Here is a 12,915-nt window from a genome sequence, read left to right as displayed (position 1 = left end):
AAGTGCCATTTCTTCTTGTATTACTCCTAGTACTAATTTATGGGCAGACCTTTTATCATCTAAGATATACGTGGACTCTCCCTCATGCAGTAACTCCTAATAAATTTCCCTAAATGCCTCCCAATCTATTCCTGTATTCATAAGCTTAATAAGTTTAACTATGATAGGTTTACCTTGCATTCCTCTGAATTTATAATGAGTATTATAATCTAATGATAAGTCTCTCTATACACACTTTTACTTGGTAATTGCTAGACTCCCAAGTTGTAAATGGTTATAACTCTATGTTTATATTCTGCCTGTCTCCCAAAATGTAAATGCAGTCATATAAAATGCCGTGTTCATTATGGATAATTAATTTGACACATTTTGTACATGTATGATTATAAGTTCTGTTCGGATTAGTTATTAATGTTTTATACCTGTTAATGAAGTGTTCTAAAAGGAATTAGCTATTTCAGGGGCAATACTTGTGGTATCATCTAGCTAAGGAACTTAGATATCTGGAGTTAAGTTTTGCTTTATGCATCTTATCTACATTTGCTGCATTTTCTTTTAATTTTCCTTGAGTGACAACTTTAATGTAGTTTACTCTGTATTCACACTGTTCTTATTATTTAAGTAAAATGTGTTTATCTTTTTGCTCTTGTGGATGCTATTTATTTAGTTATTATAAATGTATTTTGCATTGCTGATTTTTTGACAAGAAAGTGCTGATTATTTACACCATGAGATAGCAAACTGTAGGGTACATGCATTCTAGACTGCTTTGGCTGACTACCAGTGAAAGAGATATTAACTGGTGAATTCTATACTTGGCTTCCTTAATAATAAAACAGTATATGGAAGTTTGTAACTTTTCTCAGAGTAGTAACTGTACTACTAAGCCAAGAAGACAACCATGGGAAATTAAATAATTCTGCCAGCCTTCCCTGGGATATGTGTGTGTGTGTGTGTGTGTGTGTGTGTGTGTGTGTGTGTGTGTGTGTGTGTGTGTGTGTGTGTGTGTGTGTGTGTGTGTGTGTGTGTGTGTGTGTGTGTGTGTGTGTGTGTGTGTGTGTGTGTGTGTGTGTGTGTGTGTGTGTGTGTGTGTTCAATCAAGGTGTGCATATATGTGTGTGTGTGTGTGTGTGTGTGTGTGTGTGTGTGTGTGTGTGTGTGTGTGTGTGTGTGTGTGTGTGTGTGTGTGTGTGTGTAAAATATTTTCTGTAAAAAGCAGTTAACATGGTCAGAAGGCCTGTGAGATGTTAGCTAACAGAGAGAGTGGTGTGGCTCTGTAAATGAACAGTGTGCATTCTAATTAGTGAGTGGAGATTAGAAAGTTATGTTCAGGACAGCAGTTCATATTCCCCTCCATGCTCTCGGAACCAGGAAGTACTGTATAGACAAGTCATTAAAACAAATTGTGTGCTCTTTCTTGCTATCACTTCATCCTTTGTGGAGTCAGGTACCATTCCCCCATCACATTTGGGAGAAGAGGTTACAGTGGTCCTCCACAAGCTATGTTAAAATATAATACACAATAGTGTTGCAACTGACCGGTAAGCTGTGAAATTTTACTCACTTCACTGAGTCTGCTCCTGTTGTATTATATTTACTTTTCTTTATGCTGTGGTCTTAAGCCCATTAGATGTGTATCTGTCAACTCCTTGCAACAGCTGAACTTCAAAACCCATAACATTTTGAAAAAAATGGAATTTACAGAATGGGAAGTTAAAAATGAAGCTAAGCTAAATAAAAACACGAACGGATGGAATAAAAACTTTTATCTCACAAAGCACAATAGAAACATCACAACAGGTACAGAACTGATTCATTATTATTTTTAAGTATGTTTAACAACATGAAAAAAATAATTAAGCTAAACCAACATTTACCTATTTTTCATAAACCATAATATACAATGCAACCATTTTAAATACATTGTTAAAAAGGTACATTAAAAATGCACAGCTCCACATTCTATTGTAATGTGCATTCTTAGCAGATTATGAATGCTAGCATGCTCATCTCATCCTTTTAATTTTCAGAGTAGTAAATTAGTCCAGTTCTCTCTTATTTCATTTGTTTAAATTAGTTGATCACTACACTGGTAGCCTTCCCCTTAAACATTAATGAACTTCGACTTATACTTTTCTATGTGGCAGATGTGAATCCATACCTAGAACTTCAGACATTTTTCAGTTTACTTTTAAAGTCTCCAGTTAGTACCAAGTACCTAGCACTATTCTGCAAAGTAGAAACATTAAAGCAAACACACTGGATTGATGATTATTATCATAGACTATTTAAGAACTGCTTCATACTCACAGAAAATAAAGTCTTTTTTGATTTGATTTTAAATATCTGTAAGAGTTGTAATCATATACAGATTACTGAGTATAAATTCTTATCAACCTCACCTTTGATTATACATACCCAGCTAACATTACTTATGCAGAGGTTCTGAAGACTACATCCAGAATACATCTACAAATACCCAGCCACCCCCTGCGTCACCCTCAGTTTTTCTCTACTATAGCCTGGATCCAAATTCCTCCATTACATGCTCTTTAAGTATCGAAAGCTATCTTTTGTTTTTGTAATACTCCTTCCACTTCCATCTTAGTTAATAAGCATAATATTAGAAACATTCCTTTCCAGTAGAATTTAGTACTCATACCCCTTTGATGGTGATGGACTGGATGGTGATTTGTAAGGGTTGGAGGTGTAGGAAGGAAGGACTTGGATGTTGCTGGTGATGGTGTGGCCATCTGGGCCTGCAGCTAGAGGCAGGTGCGAAGATTGCAGTTGGAAAGAGGGTCAAAAGGAAGGACTTAGGCTTGGATGTTGCTGGAGATGGTGTAACCATTTAGGCCTGCAGGTAACAGCGGTTGGAATGTCGGTGGTGATGAGAGGATGGTCAGATGAAAGTACTGAGACATAAATGTTGCCCGGGATGCATGGAGATGGTGGCGGGGTGATGGAGGTAGTCCATGTATCGTACTTGTTTCAAGATTCTGGTCTTCGGATGGCTCCTTCACTGTTGCTGTATAATTGTATTTTGTTGATTCTTGTATATGTTGTTGTGTTGATGCTGTTCTGTTTTTGTGCATGAGCTTGAAGGAATGAAATTTCATTCAGCTGTAACTCGGGTATGGTTAAATGATAATAAAGTTATTTTTTTGGCTTTTTTGACTTTTTTGACTTTAGTGTTACTGTAAAATCAGTCCCTGAGAAACAGCCAGTATTTCTGCACAATCTCCTCAGTCCGTATTCCAGTCATTAGACACACAACTTTATCTACTTATGCATCCAGATATTAAAGTCTAATCATCTCCCTTCCCTGAAGCTTGGCTGGTGACACAACTCTGCCATCTTCGTAGCTCTGCTTGTACCACCTCAGCAGACCCCTTTATCAGACAAGTGTTGCCTGTATATACTGCATCACTCACCCAGCCATCTCAGAAACTGACCACCTTGGTCAACTCCACCCATATCTTAGCATGTCTAAGCTCTTTGACTAGATTATATGTAGCCTGGTGTTTCTTCCTCCTGTGCTAAGATTATTAATTCTTGAGAAATGGTCGCCTCTATCCCTCTATTAGGTCTATTCTTACTATTACAGTTTCTACAGGCTGTATACTGCACGATACTCCCCCATGCTTGGACTGAGTATCTCACAGTACTTACTTAGTCCTGGTTCCCTCTGGTATTGTCTCTAGCATGATCACCTCTAGCGAATCTCAGTTTCACCACTCATAATGACTTTCTGCACTGTGTCTGCATGCTGTCTTCCTTCCTCTTGTTATTTATGTGTTTCTTCTGCCATATTTCCTCTTCTTGACCTCTCTTCCTCACTTTCTGCCTATCTCTGTCTCCTGTTTCCTACTTGTGCCCTTCACTTGTCACTATTCTTCAAGCTCTCTCTGCCCACTTTTTCCAATCTCTAGGCTTTTTCCCCTAACTTTTCCTAGTGCATTATGTTTCCTAGTTTTCTGTTGTTCCCCATCTTTCTTTATTAGCCCAGCTGACAAAAGTACTAATGTTTCTAAATCCTCTATTCTTGCTTGAAGCTCGCTACCTTCCTGCTGATCCTATGCCTTTGCCAGCATGAGCCATATAGCTTCCCGTCCATCTCATTTTACTCTCTCCAACTCTTACTGCCTTCATTGCTTCTTTCCTCCTGCTCCATTTTTATAGGATGAATACCTAGGTAAGTCTTTCAGCCTCAGGTGTCTTCACTAACTGACTTTCCACTATTTTTCTACCAACCTGGGCTATTTTTCAATCTGCATTTAATTATTGGTCTTGTTCTTATACTTGCTAAACATTTAACCTTGTTCCTTTCTTTTACTTCACATCCTGTGTTGTCCAATATCTGTTTATGTTGTGTCACCTCCTATGTACTCCTTCTTACCCTGACGTTGTGTCACAAAATCCTGCAATGCCCTTTGCTAATCCGTCTTTTCCTTCCCTCACTCTGCCACAGTATCCTATGCACAATGGGTATGTGTGGAAGGGGGAAAAAAGAAAAGAAAGTTTAATTACAAACTAAAATCTAAACATCAGAATCATTCATACTGAAGAGTACTCAGCAGCTGTTCAAAGATCTGAAGAAAATATGAAAGTAGTGCCATAATTTTTGGACATAAAAATTAGTAGTGCAGCTTTACAATTCACATAACTTTGGCCTCAAAGAAAAAATACACAGTCGGATATTTGGTTAACCTAGAGTTTACAAAATTCACAGAAAAAGTTTGCTAAAAAGCAGCACTAAAATAATATTGCAAAAACAAAAATAAAATATTTTTAGCATAAAAACAAAGCCTAAAATTAGATTACCTGAATCACCAGTCCTCCAACAGCTGCCCAAACAAAGCAGTGCACATTGGCTGTTGCTAATTGAGACAGAAAATGTTTAACACAGTTATCCTACTACAGAATAAGCTCTAGGGTGGAGCTTTTAGGACTCAAAAATATCTTTAAAAAAACATTGCTATAAGGTTTAACAAAAAAAGAAGAAAAAAATCATATTCATTCATGCTCACTGAACTATGGCTTAAATAAATCCATGAAATTGGATATAGCACCTGATGCTACTTTTTGACATTTCATAGTTCCATAAGTATATATTAAGCTAAAGACCACCCGCATCTTTATAAGCCGAGCCATGCAATCCAACCCAATTGTGTCCCTAAGTTTCATGGACATTTATTAAGAGGGGTGTGTTAGGATGTTTCTAGAGGTTATGTGGTGGGGGATATGTTAGTTTGGGCATTACTGCTTGCCTCTGTCTCTCAGAGACAGGGAGGCCAGACCTAGGGTGAATTTTCAATTTCCCATCTATTGGTCAGGGTTACACTTAAATAGGGTTAGGGATGGACTATGCATCACATTGATGATGACCCTGATCCAGAACATCGGGATCCTATTAGACATGTAACTGTCTCACCAACATGCCTTATTAATATCACAAGCTAAATTTAAATCCTTGGATCTAATGGTTCTGATGCTGTTCATTTTGCAAATGTTGGCATTAGATTGGGGTTGACATTAGATCGGGGGGTTGGCATAATGGTTAAGGTGTTTAACTTAGAGACATAAGATAAAGGGCTTGATTTTCAATTTCGCTTACTGTCTGAATATTGGCTTGTCATGTGATAGTCTGCAGACTGATTGCCTAGTATTTACCTAACCCAATTTAAGTGCAACCTAGAAAAGTGGATGGAGAATTAGAAATTTACACCAGGCCTGGCGCCCATGTACCTTATGGTCAGAAGTAGCTTATCAATGCCTGGCCCGCAATGTCCTGTTTGGATACAGGATGTCATTATTCTTTTGGGAATACTTGGCTAGGCTTACAAAGGCCCCCTGGGTCATTAGCCTAGTAACAATTTATGAATCTATTAAAAAAAATATACAAAAAGTCCATCAGAGCTGGATCTGTGGATACCTTGTATGCCAGGCACAGATCACCTCTCAGTAACCTGTAGGAGATGGAGTGTAACAACAGGGCTTTAAGGCAATCTGTAAAGGACAGTGTGTTTATATCCCAGATTTTCTTGTTAAGGAACCTTTGTAGGTGTTCCATCTGTTGTATATGTCTGATCAGGTACAATATCCCGGATTCTCCTGTTAAGGAACCTTTGTGGGTGTTCCATCTGTTGTATATGTCTGATCATGTACAATATCCCGGATTCTCCTGTTAAGGAACCTTTGTGGGTGTTCCATCTGTTGTATATGTCTGATCAGGTACAATATCCTGGATTCAACTGTTAAGGAACCTTTGTGGGTGTTCCATCTGTTGTATATGTCTGATCATGTACAATATCCCGGATTCTCCTGTTAAGGAACCTTTGTGGGTGTTCCATCTGTTGTATATGTCTGATCATGTACAATATCCCGGATTCTCCTGTTAAGGAACCTTTGTGGGTGTTCCATCTGTTGTATATGTCTGATCAGGTACAATATCCTGGATTCAACTGTTAAGGAACCTTTGTGGGTGTTCCATCTGTTGTATATGTCTGATCAGGTACAATATCCTGGATTCAACTGTTAAGGAACCTTTGTGGGTGTTCCATCTGTTGTATATGTCTGATCAGGTAAATGCTGAAGGGGGGAATTATACTGAATGATGGGTTTGATAAGAGCTGAATAAGTGGTACTATGACTTCCTTGTACCTGGGTACCATGCCCTTACTTATAAAATGGGCATCATAAAATGATTTTCTTACTACTTTGACTACATGTGGGTCAAAACCCAGATTACTGTCTACATATGTTCCGAGATCCCTGACTACTGGGCCAACTCTTAAGGGACACTTATCAATGGAGTAATTAGCCTGAGTGGCAGTTTTCCCAAAAGGCACTATAACGCATTTCTTGGCATTTCATGACTTTGGCACCAGTCATTTGTCTATGTTAGGCCCTGTTATAAGATGTTTATGGGGAAAAGCAATGATAGCTCCCAAATTGCAGTCATCTGTGACCATGGTCAACCAAAGGCCTTGGCATTAGCCATTACCTCTGATAACTAGATGCCAAATAGGAGCAGTCCCAGCAAGAAGTCCTGAGGTTCCCTGCTGAGTGCTGACCATTCTCTTGGTGGAGGTGATATCACTAATCCTGACTTACTGGATCCTGTCTGTGAGCCAGCTGGCAAACAAGTGAGTTATGTATTGATTTATGCCCAGTTCAGTGAGTTTATCAACTATACCTAAGTGAGGTATTGCATTGAATGCCTTAGCAAGGTCAAGATAAGCAGTATGACCTGTTTACCCCTCATCCATTGCCTTGAAGAACTTCTTATAGAAGTCCACCAGGTATAGTGGGCATGATCTTCCCTTGACAAAGCCAGACTGAATTGGGTCTGGTGTCTGAAGTTTGCCTATATCATTGTTAATCATTTCCATGATAATTTGTTCCATGGCTTTGCATATTAGACTAGTTAGACTAATGGGTCTGTATTTTCTGGGGTTGGTTGATGGTCCACCATTACAAAGTGTGAAAACCATTGCAGTCCTCCATTCTTGTGGTACAAAGCATGCTTTGTAGCTATAGTTGAAAAATGACTCAACTGGTCCTAATAGGTCATGTTTCAAAATAATTATGAGGCATCCTGGGATATTGTCAGGGCCCATTGAGGCTGTGTTTTTGGCCTTAGTGAGTGTTGCCAGGACCTGCTCCCTATTAATAGTTATGGGGGATAAGCTAGTAGTTATTTAAATGGGGAGGCATTGGGGGAGTGGGGGTAAAGTCTGAACTGAATTTGTCAACCAGCAAATTCACTGTGCCACTCTGCTCAGTGAAGATGGCACCATTAACCATCAGTTCAGCACACTGATGTATGCTGCCTTTGAGGTTTCAGCTGTAGAAGGCCTTCTGGTTATCTTTAGCCTGTGAAGCTATCTTGACCTTATAACTGGCATTGTTGCAATTAATTACTCTTCCTGTTTTGTTTACTTAGAGAACTCCTATCATTATAGGAATTGTTCTTCCTGATTTTAGCCAATATTTCTTTTCCATTTGTTATGTACCCTAATAAGTTTAGGATTCCACCAGTGTGGTTTGTTTTTACAGTTTGTTTAGGGATTACTTCTAGTATGTACAACAACCTCTATACAGTCATTCACATGGTTATACATGGCCTCTGAACAATTTCTCATAGTTTGTTATGAATTCAGGATTGGGAGGGGCATTAACTTTTGACAAGCTATCACATAATAGGATGTAGTTTGCTTTGGAATAGTTTCTAACTGTTACACGGTTTGCTGAGATTACCAAGGTGATATTTATTTTGAAGGAGACAGCTTTTTGGTCCACCCTCACCAGTGAGGCTGTGACATGGGGGTTTGCAGCACTCTCCCATATTGGTGAGTACCAGGTCCAGTATTTTGCAACCTCAGATGGGTATGAGGAATATCTGTTCAAAGGTATTTATGTTAATAAAATCAAGAAATCATTGTGACTGAGAGTAAAAGGCAGTGTATGTTTCCCAGTCTACAGAGGGGTAGTTCAAGTCTCCCATGAATAGGATATTTGGTTTAATGGTGAGTGTCTGCAGTAAGTCTTGGTATGAGCTATTGAATACTAGGGATACAGAGGGTGACCTATAACTTGCTAGGATATGATATGGGACTTTGTCTAAGGTGATTTGCACATTGATAAATTCCAGGGCATTGTGAGACTCCTACACCTTTTGTCCTTGTCTGTGCAGCTGGTGGTCTAAATATGTTGAAGGCACTGAAGCCTTGCACTGCCGGAGAACTTTCTGTGGATTTAAACCATACCTCAGTAATAGCACAAATGTCTATATTCTCCAGAGTGAGGAGAATATAGACATATTTTCAACCCATAAAATTATAGGCAAGTCCTAGGCTAACTGCTCTTTTGGACCATTTTAAGCTTAGCCAATTTCCCCTGAGTGAGAATCAAACCCTGCACTTTTTGTGCATGAGACAAACACTATTATGTCAAGCCCCAACCTCACTTACCTCATAAGTGCAGCAAAGACAGCAAAATGAGAAAGCTGACTAAAGGTCCACAAAGTACATAAAAATCCTTTTGCAAACAAACCAATGTAGACCACCACTGTCCAACGATAAAACTCTGATTTAATATAATAAAACTAATACAAACAAGCAGTTTTTAACACAGATAAGCGCTTTCGGGCTCTGCCCTTCTTCAAATAAAAGAAAACAGTTTCAATCACATTTAAATACCTAGTTTAAAATCACTTTAACCAATCAAAATTTATATTGCACCCTCCTATCTTTGAGGGCGGGTTTCATGGGAACAAATTCATTTAGTCCTGGTGTCCTGTGGGCTAAAAGCTCAATTATCCACCTTGTTTCTTCTCTCTCAGTGGCATCTACTAAGCTACCTCTTCTTATATTAGGAAAAACATTAGTAATAGCTCTAAATTTAAATTGATGGTCATTATTAACTTCTATATGTTTATAAATAGCATTATGCATGTTTCTAGTTCTTATACATGAGAGATGTTGCAAAATTCTGACTTTAAACATATTATTTGTTTTTCCCACGTAAGTGGCATGTGCATGCTTTAACTAATTTGCATTTTTGTTCTGGTTATAGGGTGAAATTGCTATGGTGGTTAATTACTAGTAAGGCTTTATAGAAATTGAGACAATCAAAGAAATGGATTTAACTGTATTGCTTCATCCTAGTATTTCATTTCATACAAAACTTCCCTGTTAAGGAATTTATATACTTTTATGCCTAGATGAAATTTATTAATTTAGAACTATATGCTCCACACATCCCCTGTTGTGTGCACGTTTACTTTTCTACTTAGAATCTATAGGAAAGTAGAAATATTCTTTATTACTCAAGACATTCTGCATGTACTAAGTAATACATTTATCCATAAGAATGTTTCTGTTATTGCCTTTCACTTTCCCTTATTGTTTGTTTCACTATGTAAATCCTCTGCCTTTATGTTCTTTTCCTTGCTTTCACCAAGTTAACAGATTTCATCTTATGGTATCAAGGTGTTTTTCAGACACTTGTTGACCCTTTATTATCAGACAGTGGACCTAATTCAGAAAACTTTGCCACATTTCACTAAGTGAATTTGCTGATGAATAGCCATACACAGATGCACAGGTTGAGTTTGATTCAGAAATCCCATCTACACTACATGCCTAGGCCAAATAAGGTGGTCAGCCATGTTATATGTTAATGACTGTGTAATGTGTAATGAAGTGTCACGTATGGTCATGAAGCAAAACAAGATGGCGTAGTAATTCAGAAACATCTAAATCTTGAGTAGCAAAACAGATATTGCCTTAGATTTGAACTTGGTCATATGTCCATGTTTAGATGGAATATTGCACAAATATACTTGGGGCAGCCACAGCCATTATAAATATGCATCTGTAGGAAGCTCTTATTGTAGTTGCTTTCCCAGTGGTGTACAACATTGACCCCAAAGGTGCAGGATCATTCAGCTAATCTTAACATTCCATGTCCTCCACAACACCGACATAGTCGAACAGTTCTCTATGGACAGGAACACCATGCAACAAACCAAAGAAATGTGCTGGCCCCATCTGTAACCTCAAGGGAATTGTGGAGTACCTACACAAGTGGATATCAAGGTATGTGTAGTTCTGTGTATATCAGCTACAAGGACCTTTACGTGGCCTAATGGGGGCACAATGACGGGCATCTCAGGCCTCTGCATACAGAGTATTCAGTCATTTTGTTGATACTATGCTTCAACATGTGGATGAGCATATGTGGTTCCCATGTACTCCAGTGGGAAAGAGCCATCACCTTCTGGAAATTTGATGATATAGCCCATTTGTGGTTATTGAGGTTCTGGGGGACATAGACTATACCCACATTGAAATGTAGACCCATCTGTTTTACTGGCAAGGAGGTACATGAAGTGCAAGGGGTATCACTCCATCAATTGCCAAGATGTCTTTAATGCACAGGATTTCATCTACTAAGTTTATGCAGGCCACCCTGGCAGTTTTCATGACTCACACATATGGCACACAGGTGACCTGTACAAATGGTTTGCAAAGGGTGACTTCCCACCAGGGCATCATGTTGGTGGTGCTAGATATGCTCTCGCACCCTGTTTCATAAGAACCATCAGAAATCCATGCAATCAAACAGACCAGGGGTATAAACATGCACTATCACAAACCAGAAACATTATATTGCATGTGTTCAATATGTAGAAGGCATGCTTTTGCTGTCTCCAGCCAGTATGACCTAGCCACATGGCAAAATATTGACCATGTGCTCTATGTTACTCAATATTATACTTAGAAAAGAATTACAGCAATGTGGCTTCTTGCAGGACCAGCAGTTCCCAGCACTACAAGTACCAGAGGCTAAGACAGACAAGGAATCGGGAGTAACCAGTAGCAGAGGGTGATTATACCAGATGGAGGCAAATACAGTATGTCACCACACTAGCAAAGAGACAGAAGATTTCTCATAGCTTTGCAACATAGCTATGCAAGAATTAAGCAGATACACAACAGTGCAAATGATGTATTCTTGTAAAAACAAATGGTATAAATGAGGCATGCAAAAATACCAGACTGTGCTTATCCATGCATAGGTTGGCCATGCTGTGCATCAGACATAGGCAACCCAAGTAACAAGGTACACATTCAGGGCACAATTATCACCATTTGCATGGTTGAACAAGGGAGAACAGGGATGCATGTCTTTCACAGGGAAATGTGTCAATGTGTGTGATATATTTATTTATTTATTGATATTTGATTACTGGAAAAGTTTGAATGGGTAGGGAGAAAACCTCCACAGTATTACAAAAACATTTTAAGAGCAAAAACTTTACAATCTTCAGAAATAATACAAAAACATCTACAGTTTAAGTAATTATACCAAGTTAGACATAATATGAAAACATGGTTAAGAATAGATACAGGTTACATGACAACGATTTAATATATAAAGACGTTTTATCTAGTTTATAGAGAAATTAAATGTAAGTTAGTATAATACAAATAGGAATTGCAATATGAAGTGAGAGAAAAATAGATTTATGGTATATTTAGAGAGAAAGCCAAGGACAGAAATTGATAGACCTAAGGAAGTGAGTGAAGCAGGGAGAGTAGTAAGGATATGTAAGGTATGAATAGGTACTTGTTCACATTTAGGGATACAGTTTATCCTAGTGTTGGGCAAGAACACAGCCAACTTTTGGTCAGGAAGTCTTTTATAATGGTTTTGAAGGATGGGAGGGTATTGACCTGATAGATGGTAAGGAGTTCCAAGTCTTAGCAACATGGTATGAGTACAAAGAATGCCCAGCAGATTTGACAGACTTGTGGACAGACAGGAGTTTTTGGTTACTGGATTATAATGACCAACTGGGAGCATAGTTGTGGAGAATGTTACTTATTGCTGGACAAGCAGATGGATGCCGAATAATTTTATAGGTGGTAAGAAGCTGTGTATATGTTAGTTGAAAGGGTAGTTGTAATCAATTTAGGATTTTTGCTGCTATAGAATGGTGGGTTCTGAAAAGGGTATTTGCTGCAAACTTAACAACTTTGTTATAGCATTGCCCAAGTTTTGAGATTTTTGAAGCCTGGAGGTTAGTAAGGATGGGAGTGCAATAAAGAAACATCAGGACATAGGCACCAGAACCATAGAGCGAGCGGGAGGATTAGAGCTGCAAGACCTGTTTTAGGACCCAACAGAGGACTCATGCTTGCGTTGCATGCACCCTAACATGAATTTTAAACACAAACATGCATGGGTTCCCAATCAGATCATTACTGCCAGAGTCACCCACAGTAAGCACTGCTCCATTTATTTTGTTATGAAACTGTTGCTGGGCTCGTTATTTGTTATGAAACTGCTACTGGGCTTGTTATTTGTTATGAAACTGCTGCTGGGCTCATTATTTGTTAAGAA

The 12,915-nt window shown here is 38.6% G+C and overlaps 1 protein-coding gene across 1 annotated transcript in view; it reads left to right on the top strand.

Moving 5' to 3' along the window:
• GPR15 (G protein-coupled receptor 15) overlaps positions 1 to 11,398 on the top strand; it is a 52,452-nt gene extending 41,054 nt beyond the window's left edge. Inside the window, 1 exon segment of the mRNA XM_044072017.1 lies at positions 11,290 to 11,398. Within this exon segment, the coding sequence (XP_043927952.1) occupies positions 11,290 to 11,398 (109 nt within the window).
• The last annotated feature ends 1,517 nt before the right edge of the window (positions 11,399 to 12,915 follow it).

The sequence above is a fragment of the Protopterus annectens genome, chromosome 5.part0 (genome assembly GCF_019279795.1).
Source record: "Protopterus annectens isolate FY-2018-M chromosome 5.part0, PAN1.0, whole genome shotgun sequence".
Taxonomy (NCBI): Eukaryota; Metazoa; Chordata; order Ceratodontiformes; family Protopteridae; genus Protopterus; species Protopterus annectens.
The sequence above is the reverse complement of the archived record's forward strand: the minus strand, read 5'-3'. Positions and strand labels throughout refer to the sequence as shown.